This window comes from Amblyomma mixtum, chromosome 1, assembly GCF_055824585.1.
Source record: "Amblyomma mixtum isolate Tamu chromosome 1, ASM5582458v1, whole genome shotgun sequence".
NCBI classification, from domain to species: domain Eukaryota; kingdom Metazoa; phylum Arthropoda; class Arachnida; order Ixodida; family Ixodidae; genus Amblyomma; species Amblyomma mixtum.
In genome coordinates, this window is record NC_143012.1 from 82,645,929 (window position 1) to 82,663,471 (window position 17,543).

The 17,543-nt window shown below is 43.6% G+C and overlaps 1 protein-coding gene across 1 annotated transcript in view; it reads left to right on the forward strand.

Moving 5' to 3' along the window:
* LOC149366988 (phospholipid-transporting ATPase ABCA3-like) overlaps positions 1-17,543 on the forward strand; it is a 104,018-nt gene that overhangs the window by 34,017 nt on the left and 52,458 nt on the right. Inside the window, exons 8-12 of the mRNA XM_089572464.1 lie at positions 4,241-4,422; positions 5,929-6,054; positions 15,070-15,187; positions 15,889-16,043; positions 17,205-17,360. Of these exons, the coding sequence (XP_089428590.1) occupies positions 4,241-4,422; positions 5,929-6,054; positions 15,070-15,187; positions 15,889-16,043; positions 17,205-17,360 (737 nt within the window). The remainder of the gene's footprint in view (positions 1-4,240; positions 4,423-5,928; positions 6,055-15,069; positions 15,188-15,888; positions 16,044-17,204; positions 17,361-17,543) is intronic.

A 17,543-nucleotide genomic window follows, 5' to 3' on the forward strand; every position in this document is an offset into this window, starting at 1 on the left:
CGACCAACTGGCGTTCTTTAACGTGCACTGACATCGCACAGTACACGGACCACTAGAATTTCGCCTCCACAGAAATACCATCGCCGCGGCCGGGATCGAACCCGCGTGTTTCGGGTCAGCAGTCGAGCGCTATAACCACTGAGCTACCACGGTGGCTTTATTGCTCATAAGTATCAAAAAAGAAATATTACGCAAATAAGGCCACCGTCCCGACATTGTGCTCAGTAATTGTGATTAGGTCTACTGAAACGGAAAGTAGTAAAATTAAACACTGAAGGCGACAAAGCGCAACGAAGTTCTAAAATTTAGACATAACTTAGTTTTTGCAATGAAGGTAATTTGTATGGTTCATTGTCCTTAAGCGACATACAAGCTATGCAATGAGCGCAGAGAACACACCCGCAGTTGACTCCGCGGGTACCAACCCAATCATTGTGAGCCTGCCCGCATGACACGTGCTGTATCCAGGCAGAAACGGGCACTGTGTTTCCAAGCGTTAGCTCAAATACTATCATTACTCAAGGCCGCGTTAGTGTGGAACCCAAGGTCGTTCAAGTGGGACCAGTGGGTGGTGCCATTGGTACACAGACTGTGGACCACCTAATTGGCGCAGAACGTTCGGAGTGGTATCAAACAATTCAGCGCGTTACGAAGCATAAGGTTACTACTTTAATCAAAGCGTGTCTTATCATAGGGATTCGCACCGACGACCTTGGTTCCCCTATCCGTGACTTCTAGAAACTTCGCACCTCCTTTACGGCCAAACTAATTAACGTAGGACATTCGAAATGGTGTCAAACGGTTTGTCTTCTCGCGCGGTGTACGTTGGCACCAGAAATGTAGATGTCCGCAGATAACGAAAAATTTGTACCGGATATAGGGAAGATGGCTAATGACGCAATATTCGTTAGATATTGCGAACTCTCGATACTCATACGACGCCTCAGCGTTCTGCTGTTTCCTTCCATGACCCGCTTTGTGAGTAGCCTGGCTACTTAGTAATAAGTTTCCGGTCTTCTTGGAGTCACCTTACTGTTTCGGTGTCAGAGCCGTTGCTCCTTCACCTCGTCCCCGCGTAATCCACTTTCGACGCATAGTACTCAAAGACAAGGTTTTAGAAGTGATTGCAGGCGTGCCTAAATGAACTGGCTTCATTGTCAGAATGTTTCGTTGATGTAGACGTTCTTGCTCACCGAAAAAAGTGCGACACTTAGGTTGTAAAGAAATTTTTCTCAGTTCCTACCCTGCCCATTTCCTCATTTTCTAGACTGTCCTTCAATTTGAATCCTAAGGGACTCCGAAACGCTTGGCAGCCCCGACGCTGCTTGATGCGGTAGAGAGCCCTTTCATGCCTTCTCAGAACGAATCCGCAATCAGTGTTTCCTCTTTGTACAGTCAGGGACAAAAGTCTCCGGACCACGTGTTCCTCTAACGAAGCCGATAGCTCTGCTATTGGTCGGCGGCTGGAGACCACACTTGTGGAGGTAAAAGTTAAATTTTTGTTCTTTCATCTCCACAAGTGCGGTCTCCAGCCGCTGTCTGATAGTAGAGCTATAAGCTTCGTTCGAGGAACACGTGGTCCGGAGACTTTTTTCCCCGACTGTACGTTCCTGCCATTCTTGACAGCAATAAAACAAGGGTGATGCTTTGGCTCAAGCGACAAAATCTTTACGTTGGACCCTGCAGAACACCACGATGTCGCCTTTGGCCCCACGTTTAGCCTGCTGCTAAAATTTCCTTCTTAGAATGCGCTGCTAAGAGCACTTATGTTTCGCATACGATAAGGCCAATAAACAATTGTCACTAATGGAACGTTCTTGCGGGCTAGTTGGTTCATTGCAGAGAAGAGTAGTACGGCGCGAATGGGACAGGACAGGAGAACGAGGAATCACAGACGAAGAAACACTGCGCCTGTGTTGTCGTCCGTGTTTCCTCGTTCTCCTGTCCTGTCCCATTCGCGCAGTACTAAATCTTTTCTGTCACTAATAGATACGTAAATCCGGCATGCTTGGTCTGCTGAGCTGCAGAGTAGCAAAGAGGGAAGGTGGCACGCAGAAATACGCACCTTTTCTGCAATTTCCTCGTTAAAAATAACCAACACCGGCCGCCTTAAATTGAATTGCAGAGCATACGCGGTGGGTCATGGCCGACAAATATCCAATCAATTTGATTACATTTTTAGAAGACAGATGGGGCTAACAGTGGCGCTTATTAATAGTAAGAACATATAATATGAGCGGTAATAGCTGGCGGAGGACAGAGTTAATGGCTAGTCAGTAGGAGCGGTCTTGCTTTCTGAATTGGTCATGTAGCTAGGCTTATTTATTTATTTATTTATTTATTTATTTATTTATTTATTTATTTATTTATTTAAATACCCTAAAGGCCCAAGTGGGCATTACATAGGGGGGGGGGGGGGCATGAAAACAACACAATACAGATTATTGGCACACAGTAGTTAACAAATGCAAAGAATAACTATATACAAATTGCAAGTACACATCACTGCAGTCGCTGAAAGATACATAGGTTGAGCGTATAAGACAATGCTTCGACAATACTGAAAATATCACGGTGAATTTTGTAGGCCAAGGTGCGATTAAAGTTTTGTTTGGAAATGTGATAACTCAGTTTCAGAAACTATGTCAGCCGGTAACGAGTTCCACTCTGCCATGGATAATAGTAAGGGTGACGTTTGATATTTCAGTGTTCGTGCGAAGATGGGTTGCACTTTGTGGGAATGATCAGACCGGGATGAAACATGATGGGCAGGGGCGATGCGATCAGCTGTGAACAGGGAGCCATCGTAGTACAAGGAATGAAAAAACGATAAACGAGAGAACTTGCGTCGAGTGATAAGGTCGGGAATACTGATAGTTTGCTTCAATAATGACACACTTTCATACGGTGAGTATGAAGAAAGGATGAACCTGACAGCTTTATTTTGCACAGACTCAAGACGGTTAATTAATGAAACGCTACTTGGACTCCATATTAAAGATGCGTATTCTAAAGCTGACCTTATGAGTGTAGTATACGCGCGAAGCTTTGTCTCGGGGTTGGCAAGATATAGACGACGTTTGATGAGTCCCAGTTTCTTAAATGCTTTGTTTGTGATGTGATTTATGTGGGTGTTCCAGCTTAAATCCGCACTGAGATAAACACCTAGCTACTTAAAACAATCCGTTCTTTCAACTGTATTCTCATTAATTGTGTAGACATTAGAAGGTATACTAGTGCGCGTGGAAAAGGTCATCAACTTTGTTTTTTTAATATTAATTTCCATCTGCCATAGCTGGCACCATTCATTTAGGCGCACTAAGTCGGTCTGTAGAATAACTGCATCAAGGGGGGTGACTATCCTTCTATAGATCACGCAGTCGTCAGCGAACAGTCGCACGTTAGATGATATGTTAGATGCTATGTCATTAATGTAAATTAAAAATAGTAATGGCCCTAAAACGGATCCCTGTGGAACTCCCGATATGACTCGTGAACTGCTCGATGAATAATACTCTTTAATTTTGACGCTTTGGGAGCGATTACTTAGGAATTCTCCGATCCAACGGATGATATCGCGATGCAGTTGTAGGTTGTTAATTTTCTTCATTAGTCTTATGTGGGGAACGCGATCGAAAGCTTTTGAAAAATCTATAAATATGGCATCAGTATATATTAATTCGTGTACCTATTCATGAAGGTGTGTTAAGAGCTCAAATAGCTGTGTTTGACAGGACTTTTTTGCCTAAAGCCATGCTGGTTAGCAATAAGCAAGTTATTAGCGTTTAGGTGGGTCATTATGTTTGAATAGAGGATATGTTCAAGCAACTTGCAACAAATCGATGTTAGTGATATGGGGCGATAATTTTCCGGTGACGTGCTATCACCGGATTTAAAAACTGGGCTGACGTTTGCGGTTTTCCAGTCATCGGGAATGCATCCTGTATCTAAAGACTGCTGAAATATTAAAGTTAGTAAGGCAGCCGACACGTGCGCGGTAAGTTTAAGAAGTTTGGTATTGATACCGTCTGGACCAGGGCTACAATTAAGTGGAAGTCGCTCAATAGCTCGGGCAACACCAGCTGCGCTAATGATGATTGGTTCTGATGGATGGAGCACTAACGGTTGTTGAGGTTCACGGTAATTAAAAGGCACTGATTCGGTTGTATGGGGCTGAATACTCTATCGAAGTCTTGTCCGTGTGCACACTTATGTGCCCCCTCCGCCCCCAACCCTGCAGGCGTGTGGCTCACGTGGAGGAACGCCTTCGACAGTGCCACCACGTTGGACAACGTGAGCGTGGGTGAGCTGAGCCTCCTGAGCCTCTCTGCTGCTCTCGTCATGGCGGGCCTCATCTGGTACCTGGACAACGTGGTGCCCTGGGGATACGGTGTACCCAAGCCGTTCTACTTCATCTTCTCGGTAAGTTCGTATTTTGCTGGAGAAGGGTAACGACCTAAACTGTCCGTTGCCTACAAGGTATTTACTAAGGTAATCGCTAATAGGGTAAGTACAACCTTAGACTGCAATCGACCAAATGATCAGACGGGCTTTCGTAAAGGATACTCGACAACAGACCACATTCACGCTATCAATCAGGCGATAAAGAAATGCGCAAAATATAACCAACCCCTATTGATTACGAGAAATTATGTGAGTTTATTTTAAGGGCTGCTGACGTAATTGCAGGTTCTATGGCGAACGAGAGCTATTCCTCATTTGCGCACAAATTATTGTTCAAATAGCGAATAGTTTTTCGAATGTGGTGTTAGCGCTAAAATTAAAGCAGTGACTTCTCCAAGGATCCTTCACATCAGTCTGGATGGCAGAGACATATATAGGTAAGCGTGACCACTGACGCTATTAGAAACACCGAAAGAAAGTTACACCATGCTTTCATCCAGTTATTTGGTAGGTCGATTAAATATGTTCACTGTCGCTCTTTACTTTCACCTGTACAATGTCGGCGCATGCAACCGCCAATTTGTTTCAGTTGAATTTCCTCATCATGTCTTGTTCGCCGGACGCATAATGGTCTTTCCATATCATTTTCCCCGGAAGTGTTCGAGACTTTGATAATCTCTCCCTTACAAGTGTTGTAGGGCTAGCAAACGATGTCCTAATTTTTATAACAAAGTGATTGCAGCCACATATGATAACGTTGTATAAACTTCCATCTAGAGCAAGTAGAATACCTAAAAAATCATTCTCTGCGCCTGTCTCTCAGTTTCACGGTGATTATTTCGCATTTTTCCTCTTGTTTTCTTCTTCCCTTCGTGTATTCAGTATTTAACGCATTATAAGGGTTGTTAGGGTTATTAGGGTTCAACGTCCCAAAGCTAGCCGGGTTATGAGGGAAGCCGTAGTGGAGGGCTCCGGAAATTTCGACCACCTGGGGTTCTTTAACGTGCACTGACATCGCACTGCACACGGGCCTTTAGAATTTCGCCTCCATTGCAATTCGGCCACCGCGACCAGGATCGAACCTGGCCCAGCTCTGACGCACCCTCTTGAGATCCATAGACCACCGCTAATCTGCAAGCGAAGTTCGCTCGCAACCGGTGACCGCGACGGAACGTCGCCAGTCAATCCGCAACGCTTGTCATTTCTACGGCCGCGCGAATGCTTCCCTGCCGACGGGCCCCCTAGCGGCAAAGGGAATTACTGCGACCAGGCGCTGGCGCCTAGACAGTCGGCCACGATTTCGTGAGCGTACACCGAACTTTACTCTTCCAATTGTCTCCACCATGTTTTTCTTCCCACCAGCCCTACTGCGGCGTGTCTAGCGTTCAGCTCTCTCCGTGTCGTCTGCTACGCTGCTGCACACTTTGCTTCCTTATGGCCGCAGGGTGGTGGCGCCACGCGCAAATTAGGCTTAGCGTTAAGCGCGCAGTGTCCGTCCGTTATTAATAGCGTTTTCCCCCGCAGCCTGACTACTGGTCGCCCTACAGAAAGTGGAATATCCGCAATGCGACACCCAACTTGGACCCAAGGTACTTCGAACAGGAAACCAAGAACGCCGAGCCTGTGGTGCAGCTGATTGACTTGAGCGCAGTGAGTACTCGGAAAATGTCCAGGATGGAAGTTGACTGCTGTCTTCACTCTTTAAGGCTTCCCTTTAAGATGTTATTGATTTGGGAAGGAAGGGGGGGGGGGGGGGGGGGGAGAGACATGGGGATGGTTGGGCCTTCAGGGCTTTGGACTGGATATAATTAACAAGAATGGGGGACTGGGTCGTTATGCAGTTATGATTGTCATTTGTTCGTCGCGCTGTGTTATGGTGTTATATATTTGATTTTTCACAATACCCACGGCGCCAAAAAGGCACTACAGTGGGGAGTGTTGGGCAAAAGGAATTACAAAGAAACATTGCGGAGAAATTTAGCGTGTGCACGCAAGAACATATAGAAAATAAAAAAAATAGGTGATTTTTCTGCGGAAGCGTAGCACTTCAGAACTAATCGGGAAAAATAAGGATCACTATGAATGAGAGGCAAATTAGAAGAAATGAAACGTACTTCACAGCGTCTAGTTACTGCAGAATAACATCCATCGATCCCTGAAAGCAAAAACAAAAACATTCACGAACGTGAGCAGCACGGCGTACTTAATTAAAGCAACAATAAGAAAAAAATAGAATTTCTAGTGCTTATGACAATGCTATAAGATATTCGGTTCCATTCCGAAATCGTGCCCGAGAGAAGCAACATTTTAACTATCTAATTTTGCGCCGAATTTTTTCACGTAATTGTTTGGCCTCACAGTGAAGAAACTTGAGAAAGAGAAAGGCGCCTCGCTGTATACTCTAACTCTAATGCGCTTCTGCGTTCCTTCAATGAATTCCTAATGAATTTAATGAATGAGGGCTAAGTTTGGCATGAATACACTGAAATGGCTTGTGTAAGTTTGGCATGAATACACTGAAATCTCTTGTGTAAGTTTGGCATGAATACACTGAAATGTCTTGTCTAAGTTTGGCATGAATACACTGAAATGTCTTGTGTAAGTTTGGCATGAATACACTGAAATGTCTTGTGTAAGTTTGGCATGAATACACTGAAATGTATTGTGTAAGTTTGGCATGAATACACTGAAATGTCTTGTGTAAGTTTGGCATGAATACACTGAAATGTCTTGTGTAAGTTTGGCATGAATACACTGAAATGTCTTGTGTAAGTTTGGCATGAATACACTGAAATGGCTTGTGTAAGTTTGGCATGAATACACTGAAATGTCTTGTGTAAGTTTGGCATGAATACAATGAAATGGCTTGTGTAAGTTTGGCATGAATACACTGAAATGGCTTGTGTAAGTTTGGCATGAATACACTGAAATGTCTTGTGTAAGTTTGGCATGAATACACTGAAATGTCTTGTGTGAATACACTGAAATGTCTTGTCTAAGTTTGGCATGAATACACTGAAATGTCTTGTGTAAGTTTGGCATGAATACACTGAAATGGCTTGTGTAAGTTTGGCATGAATACACTGAAATGTCTTGTGTAAGTTTGGCATGAATACACTGAAATGTCTTGTGTAGGTTTGGCATGAATACACTGAAATGTCTTGTGTAAGTTTGGCATGAATACACTGAAATGTCTTGTGTAAGTTTGGCATGAATACACTGAAATGTCTTGTGTAAGTTTGGCATGAATACACTGAAATGTCTTGTGTAAGTTTGGAATGAATACACTGAAATGTCTTGTGTAAGTTTGGCATGAATACACTGAAATGTCTTGTGTAAGTTTGGCATGAATACACTGAAATGTCTTGTGTAAGTTTGGCATGAATACACTGAAATGTCTTGTGTAAGTTTGGCATGAATACACTGAAATGTCTTGTGTAAGTTTGGCATGAATACACTGAAATGTCTTGTGTAAGTTTGGCATGAATACACTGAAATGTCTTGTGTAAGTTTGGCATGAATACACTGAAATGTCTTGTGTAAGTTTGGCATGAATACACTGAAATGTCTTGTGTAAGTTTGGCATGAATACACTGAAATGTCTTGTGTAAGTTTGGCATGAATACACTGAAATGTCTTGTGTAAGTTTGGCATGAATACACTGAAATGTCTTGTGTAAGTTTGGCATGAATACACTGAAATGTCTTGTGTAAGTTTGGCATGAATACACTGAAATGTCTTGTGTAAGTTTGGCATGAATACACTGAAATGTCTTGTGTAAGTTTGGCATGAATACACTGAAATGTCTTGTGTAAGTTTGGCATGAATACACTGAAATGTCTTGTGTAAGTTTGGCATGAATACACTGAAATGGCTTGTGTAAGTTTGGCATGAATACACTGAAATGTCTTGTGTAAGTTTGGCATGAATACACTGAAATGTCTTGTGTAAGTTTGGCATGAATACACTGAAATGTCTTGTGTAAGTTTGGCATGAATACACTGAAATGTCTTGTGTAAGTTTGGCATGAATACACTGAAATGTCTTGTGTAAGTTTGGCATGAATACACTGAAATGTCTTTTGTAAGTTTGGCATGAATACACTGAAATGTCTTGTGTAAGTTTGGCATGAATACACTGAAATGTCTTGTGTAAGTTTGGCATGAATACACTGAAATGTCTTGTGTAAGTTTGGCATGAATACACTGAAATGGCTTGTGTAAGTTTGGCATGAATACACTGAAATGTCTTGTGTAAGTTTGGCATGAATACACTGAAATGTCTTGTGTAAGTTTGGCATGAATACACTGAAATGTCTTGTGTAAGTTTGGCATGAATACACTGAAATGTCTTGTGTAAGTTTGGCATGAATACACTGAAATGTCTTGTGTAAGTTTGGCATGAATACACTGAAATGTCTTGTGTAAGTTTGGCATGGATACACTGAAATGTCTTGTGTAAGTTTGGCATGAATACACTGAAATGGCTTGTGTAAGTTTGGCATGAATACATTGAAATGACTTGTGTAAGTTTGGCATGAATACACTGAAATGACTTGTGTAAGTTTGGCATGAATACACTGAAATGACTTGTGTAAGTTTGGCATGAATACACTGAAATGACTTGTGTAAGTTTGGCATGAATACACTGAAATGACTTGTGAAAGTTTGGCATGAATACACTGAAATGACTTGTGTAAGTTTGGCATGAATACACTGAAATGACTTGTGTAAGTTTGGCATGAATACACTGAAATGACTTGTGTAAGTTTGGCATGAATACACTGAAATGGCTTGTGTAAGTTTGGCATGAATACATTGAAATGACTTGTGTAAGTTTGGCATGAATACACTGAAATGACTTGTGTAAGTTTGGCATGAATACACTGAAATGACTTGTGTAAGTTTGGCATGAATACACTGAAATGACTTGTGTAAGTTTGGCATGAATACACTGAAATGACTTGTGTAAGTTTGGCATGAATACACTGAAATGACTTGTGTAAGTTTGGCATGAATACACTGAAATGACTTGTGTAAGTTTGGCATGAATACACTGAAATGACTTGTGTAAGTGCCAAAAACATAGTGCACCGCAAAATTTGCGATTTTCCAATACGTTGAATGTCAGCTTTGAGTCGGGGATATCAGACAGTACAGGCGATTTAAGAACAGATCAGACATATTTCATATGCAAGAGCTCCTTAAATTCTGAATAAAGCATTTAATAATAAGGGAGTAATTACTCATTGGCATCCACCCGAGCGCAGCCATACGGCTACAAAGGAAAGCTATACAGCTTTCTCAGAAACTTCGTAGTTAAAGAAAAATTCGTCCTGGTCCGGGGTTCGAACCCAGGACCACCGCTACACCGGAGCAGTCGCTCTACCAATTGAGCTAACCAGGACGGCAAGCTTATGGTAGGACGAAAGCGAATTAATCAATAACTTATTATTAATCAATAACTTAAGTTATTGATTAATTCGCTTTTGTCCTACCATAAGCTTGCCGTCCTGGTTAGCTCAATTGGTAGAGCGACTGCTCCGGTGTAGCGGTGGTCCTGGGTTCGAACCCCGGACCAGGACGAATTTTTCTTTAACTGCGAAGTTTCTGAGAAAGCTGTATAGCTTTCCTTTGTAGCCTTATGGCTGCGCTCGGGTGGATGCCAATGAGTAATTACTCCCTTATTACAAATCTACTCCACCTTGGGGGATTCCCCTAAACATTTGACCAAAGCATTTAATATTACGACGCAAGACCTATAGTCGGATACAACTTAAGAAGGCAGCGGCTTTTCCCCATCAAAGGACCCTCCTCCAGCCAATGACGTCGGCCGATTCTCATTGTCCTGCAAGCGTGACAATCCAGGGAGTGGCAGGTGAAAGGGGATAGTCCTCTCCCTTCACTGTTTGGGAATGGACCCCTCTCTCCATTGTGGCACCGCTCCCTGCATTGTCACCCTAGCAGGACAATGAGAAACGGCCGACGCCATTGGCTGGAATGGGGGTTCTTTGACCGGGAAAAGCCGCTGCCTTCTTAAGTTGTATCTGACATAGAGTTTCTTACTATTACCTAGAGGGAAAGCTGGCGGCGCTGCGCTTCAGCCACCATGGACGCCCAAAGCATCCTGGGGCGGTGAGCTACTTGTTGTGGGACAATCGTAGTTTTTCGGGAATACATAGTGACACTACTAACACGTTTCATTCCGAAAACGCTGTTTGTGTGTGCGCAGACGACTTTCGCGCGAACGCAGTGTGCAAAACTCATAGTAGTAAAACCGCAACGACACACAACGCCAATAAACGATTTCACTTTTCTAAAATGCCATTAAAAAACCTTTTGAAGTATTTTTTGGAAACAAATTTACTTTTAAAAGTGCGCCTGCTAATTACGAAATATTAGTTTTTATAGTGTTCACTACTTGGCCAATAGGAGAGCGAGTCGTCTTTTATTTTGGGCAAACTTTGCACTTAAATGCTTTTCTGCTCGTTTGTTGCAATCATTAGACAAGATATTGAATGTTAGGACGTTTGTAGTTATCAAACAGCTTTATTTTTCTATTATTTTTTGGCCAAAAGTTGCAGTTCCGCAACAAGTAGCTCACCGCCCCATGATGCTTTGAGCGCCCATGGTGGCTGAAGTGGTCTCGAGGGGTCGCCATGCAAACTCCCATAGACGGGCTGCCAGCTTTCCCTCTAGGTAATAGTAAGAAACTCTATGGTATCTGACTATAGTGAGCTACATGCTTTGGCTATGATGTGTTGAATACGGCGGTGCCGTCACTAATAAGAGGCAAAAAATACGCCAAGGCATTCGCGCTCTGATACAAAAAACAGCTCTCGGGGGAGTTTAGGGAGTATTTGTATTCGTAGGAGATTCGTGTTTTGGTTTGGTTTGGTTTATGGGGTTTAACGTCCCAAAGCGACAAAGGCTATGAGAGACGCCGTAGTGGAGGGCTCCGGAAATTTCGACCACCTGGGGCTCTTTAACGTGCACTTGACATCGCACAGTACACGGGCCTCGTAATGAACATGTATTATATTGCTTTTGGCAAATTTTTATGCACACCCCAAACACTCCACCATTCAGCATTGCCCTTCTAATCGTGTTGTAAAGCAACGAAATCATCTTTATTTCAACCAACGCGATAAAAAAACCAGATTCTGTGAAGAGGCGCACAGGTTAGGAAAGGTCAGTACCTATATCATTCATAAAACTAAAAAAACAACTTAGGACACAAAATCCTGATGTGATGTCACATCCTGATGTGACGTCAGACTAATAATTACTCGCTGATGTCTTGAACTTAAATAATCTTTGATACAAGAAATTACTCAGTGGTTAACATTTTAACGTACAGCTTTTCAAAGAATACGCAGTGTTGTGGCACAACGTTGTGGCACAACGGGACATTTTCTTAAAGTCTGAAAAAATTGCATCACTGTAGCCATGCACATATAAATAATTTCCTGTCTTTTAATAATCCAAAATACCCCCAAAGGCCCTCATTTGAGGGTATTACAGGGGGGGAGTAGGTACAAAGCATTGTTATAAGTTTAAAAATATTGCACTAAAATAAAAAAGGAACCACAAAATATTAATCATAAATAGGCATCAACAGAAAGAGTCGCAACAATGCACATAGCAGCAAAATTTGAGAATAAACAACAGCACCGCTAGAAAAAGAAAAAGATGACACTGGAAAAAGTGCGCTGAAGTACAAAACAAAAAGTATAAATAAAAAGAAGACAAGGCGGAAGAAAGAACGCAGGAAAAAATACCTTTTTAGTTGTTGAAACGTGAGTGAATAAGATGTTGGAATTTATTTAGATCAGATTCTGTGGCAATATCTGATGGCAAAGCTTTGCACTCGGTTATTGTGCGTGGTAAAAAAGAATAGGCATAATGGAATGACTGGCAGTTAATGCGTTTTACTTTGTAAGGATGATCGCGACGTGGAAAGATAACTGGCGGTGGCTGAAAGAATTCATCATGAAGGGAAGGATGGTGATAAAGCTTGTGGAAGAGTGATAGACGGGAAATTTTGCGGCGCAGTGCTAAGTTTTCTAACTCGGCTTTAGTCTTCAATGAGGTGACGCTGGTGTAACATGAATAATCAGAAAAGATGAATCACGCAGCACGGTTTTGCAGGGCTTCGATGTTACTGATGATATAATTCTGATGACGATCCCAAATTGCAGACGCGTATTCGAGTTTCGGACGGATTAATGTGGTGTACGCTAGTTTTTTTTACATGTGTCGCGGCCTCTTTTAAATTATGTTTGAGAAGTCCGAAAGTACGGTTAGCGGAGGCAAGAGTCAGATTAATATGATGATTCCATGATAAGTCGGATTGAAGGTTAATGCCAAGATACTTGTAACTTGTGGTGAATTCTACACTATTGCTATCAAGAAAGTAGGCGGTAGGAATACGTGGCTTGTTGGTGAAAGACATGAGCTTAGTTTTGGAAAGATTTAACGGCATTAACCAATTAGAACACCATGTGCTTATCGCTTCAAGATCAGACTGCAGTGACTGGCTGTCAGTGTCACAGGTTATACATCGAAAAAGCACACAATCGTGAGCAAATAGTCTGATTCGGGACGTCACGCAATTGGGTAAGTCATTAACCCTTTGAAGGTTTTTGCCGTATATGTACGGCGGCGGTTTTCTGTCCCGCAAGGTCTTTGCCGTACGGGTACGGTTTCGATCTTCCGTTTGAAATTTTGCGCCAAAAGAACAATGCGTGCTCACTGGGGGGTGCTGCCACCTCTTAGGACTTACAAGAAGTGTTTGAATTTTGTGCTGCCTTCTTACGGAGATAAGCAGAACTTATGTCTAGCTTTAGCGCGGCGGCACAGACGTCGGCAACACCCCTTTTGTAGTTTTGGTTTTGCCGCGTGATCGCAACGGAGTCGAGCGAAATTTGAGTTCTTTTTGTGAGCACTATCTTGCAGGGGCTGCCGAAGTTGATTTCTATCTTTATTGGCGCTGCTCTTAGCTTGCTTATCACCGTTGCTCGCGAGGTATTCTCGCCCTCTGTGGCAACGCGCCTACGCGGTTTCGATTCCGCCGCGGGATCGCAACGGAGTCGCGCGAAACGTGTTTTCTCTTTGTGGGCACTGTTTTGCAGAGGCGGCGAAAGTTGATTTCTATCTTTATTGGTGCTGCTCTTAGCTTGCTTATCACCGTTGCTGTTCTATTCTATTGAACATTTTCCAGTTGTGAGTGATGCTGTCACCAAAGTACTGTTCCGAATTTTTTTTTACTATTTATTCTCGATTATATACATTTTTTAGATTCAAGATCCGCAATAAAGTAATTTGACCACCTGGAAAAGTTTTCTTCAAAATAATTCGACCCTCAAAGGGTTAATATAGAAAGCCGCCGCGGTGGCTCAGCGGTTATGGTGCTCGGCTGCTGACCCAAAAGACGCGGGTTCGATCCCGGCCGCGGCGGCTAGAATTTCTTTGGAGGAGAAATTCTAGAGGCCCGTGTACTGTGCGATGTCAGTGCTCGTTAAAGAACCTCAGGTGGTCGAAATTTCCGGAGCCCTCCACTACGGCGTCTCTCATAGCCTTAGTCGCTTTGGGACGTTAAACCCCATAAACCAAACCAAACCAAACCAGATGAGGAAAAGTAAAGGTCCCAGTACACTGCCTTGTGGAACTCCAGATGTAACATTAACGTAACATGAGTTAGAGTTGTTAACTGATGTGAACTGTATTCTAGATGAGATAAAATCTGCTATCCATGCAATAATATTAGGGTGAATGTTCAGTTGGGAAAGTTTAAGCAACAACCTTTGGTGTGGAACGCGATCAAATGCTTTAATTCAGAAACGAAGCCAATGCGAGAGTCATGTTGAACTAAAGAGAGCAGTGCATAAGTATCTGGATGGTTTGGTTTGGTTTATGGGGTTTAACGTCCCAAAGCGACTAAGGCTATGAGAGACGCCGTAGTGGAGGGCTCCGGAAATTTCGACCACCTGGGGTTCTTTAACGTGCACTGACATCGCACAGTACACGGGCCTCTAGAATTTCTCCTCCAAAGAAATTCGAGCCGCCGCGGCCGGGATCGAACCCGCGTCTTTTGGGTCAGCAGCCGAGCACCATAGCCACTGAGCCACCGCGGCGGCAGTATCTGGATGGTTCATAATGCAAGAAAAAGGATATGCTACTTTACAAACATAACTTACTAAAGCAACTGGCTGGTAATAGTAAACAATACGACGAGGCCCTTGATTTATGCACAGGTACGACATTGGTAAGTTTCCTTTCATCAGGAAGGGTCCTTTGGTCTTCTGAGACGGAAGAAACATTAAAGACATAAAGGGCAGCCAGTTCATCAGGGTCGGCACCTTTTCGATTTATCAAGGCGGTTTGAAAACAATTAAAGTCCTAGTATCATAAACGCTCTACCCTCTGCCGACATTTTAGCTAGTTAGCACATCCTAGTTCTATTCCGATGTACTACGCCGCTGACAATGCTATACAAAAAAGTCGTCTTCTAACTCAAAAAACCTATTTTTAAAAACTGCGTAAAGCCTTAAGTGAAACACCCTGTATTTTTCACTTCGGGTAAACCTTTTAGCCTAAATAAACTAGTTCTTGTCCACTAGGGCGCAAGTTGCTAGATGCTTATGCCAAGTTGTCCCGGACGCAGGCTGGGAAGGATGGATGCGACATCAAGAATGCGAGCCTGACGATCTACAACAAGCAGATCACTGTGATCCTTGGGCCTCAGGGTTGCGGGTATTCGACCGTCCTCGACATAATCACCGGTACGGAGCGCGTAATCTTCGCCTCGAACTCCTTTTGGAAGCTGTTTAACGCATAAGGAAGCCACATTTCTCCAGCATCACAAAAACTCTAAATCAAGCCCCCCGCCTTCCTATGTTAGCCCTTCTTTTCCTACATTCAGAGAAACATCAACGTCGACTACGTTAACGCGCCACAACTTTGAGCTCCGTTATGTAGTTTCTGGTCCTTCTGTAAAAAAAGATTTCATTCCGTAAATTCGCGAAAAAATGTTACATATGTTTCGATTACATCTTCTTTAGGCGCTGCAAATGCTTTCAAATTTCAGAAGCATCGCTCCGACTTCCTGTCAGCCGAGATGGCGACACTGTGCGGTGCCGAAACAAAACACGTGCACACAATACTAACATTTGCGGCAATCTTTGTCATGCCTTCGCTATAAGCGTGAACACAGTAAGATGATTGCCGACGAATTCCTGCGCTTAATTAAGTTGAGTCATAAGGCCTAGGCCTTGTAATGTGGTGCGCTCCATGTTCACACTTGCCGGAAATATTCGGGTTATTTGTGTTGGCTTCAGTAGCTCATCATCATCATCAGCCTTTCAAAACCAGTCCCCCCCCCCGTTGGCAAATACATCAACACCTTCGAATGATATCGCACTGCCAACACATAATGGATAACGCAGTGTTTTTGTTGTCATATATATCCCATTTTTCCGGACAGGCATGCAGTTACCGACGAGCGGAGAAGCCTACGTGTGCAACTACGACGCCGCCGGTATCTCGGGCCGCTCGTGGGACTACTTCAGCGTCTGTCCGGACGAGAGCGTCCTCTTCGATGACCTCACCGTCGAGGAACACCTGCTCTTCTTCTCCTGCGTGAGTGCCGCCATGTTGTTTGCGCTTCCGAGGAGAATTGCATGCCTTCATATTGGAGAACGAACGAATAGATTTTTAAACCGATTAAGAATTGATTTCAGTGAGTGAGTTGGCTAGCATACCTTGTTTTCACAGACGGTTAGCCTATTTAGGATACATACAAACTAGGTCATGGTCGCAATATTCTCGTCTGGTCTTTTTCGCCATTAATGAAGTGTGGTGGACCCGCTCTCTACGGGTATTTAAAACTCCGCGCCTCTTCTCCCCTTTTTCTCCAACACGTCCCCCGAACTCTGTACGAAACTCAAATTTCATCAACTTTTGTCCTTTCAGATGCATGACTCTCAGCTTCTGCAGTTAATATGGGCAATTCATATAATACTTGCTTGTACAAACGGCACATTGGAGCAAAAAAACGCCACCTCAAGATTTTGGACGTTAAGTCGCCATGTCCCGAATTGTAGACAAAAAATTTTGGAGCTCCACCCAACAGTGTTGTCTATATCCGACAGAATTAGAGCTTAAGTTGTTCACACAGTTCGCATGCTAAATCACTCAGTTGAATAGAGATCGTGCGGACATAAATGCTACTTTTCCATTTCGCCTTAAAACGTATAGACGCCCATCTTCTTGTACACAAACATATTTTGACTGTAGTTGCAAGAGGGAGCCGTAGACTGGAGAAGCAGGGTCTAAATGTTTAGGATGATCTTTTCGAAGGCAAAAGTTTGCCTTTAATACGAGAATATGATGATGAAGAAGCTTTATTTCCGCCAGAAGAAGACCCGTGCCCCTCCGGGTCCGCACGCAGGCGTCCAGGGAGGGGCAGCGTCGCAGCTGGAAGACTAGCAACGATATAGTCGCGCGGCTTCTGCTGCCAGGCGGGTAGCGTATCGTTGTATGCTAAGGTTAGGTTGAAGTTGCGTTCACATATGTGGACGTCGCGCCTACAGACGTTATAAGTCGCGAACTGCAGGCATCGGCTTTGGATCTGACTCGGTTCCGATGAAACAGTACCTTTGACCTCATACTGCTGCAGCATTTGGAAAATAGATAAGTGTCTTTACAGTCTTTCATACTGAATAGAAGGTGCGGCACATCGACACGTGTTGCTTTAAAAAGATTGCGTGATATGAATGTCTTTTTATTCGGCCCATGCAGCTTCGTCAGGTGGCATGGAGCGACGCTGAGCACATCGTCGGCATAGTCCTTCGGACAATGAATATCGAACAGTACAAGGACACCCTAGCGTCGCACTTGTCACCGCACCTGCAGCGTGTTCTGTGCGTCGCCATCGCCATGTGCGCCATGCAGCAGGTACGAGTTCATCTTCCACCCGCCTCCTGAAACAAAGACGTCCCACGGCCTGCATTCCTGTGTTTCCCCGGGTATCCCAATTTGGATACTATCGTTACTGTACTTCCGTCAGCATAGACTCTGTGGATGATCGGGTGCAACATGATATCCGACACCAAAACTTGTAGCAACTCACGTGCATAG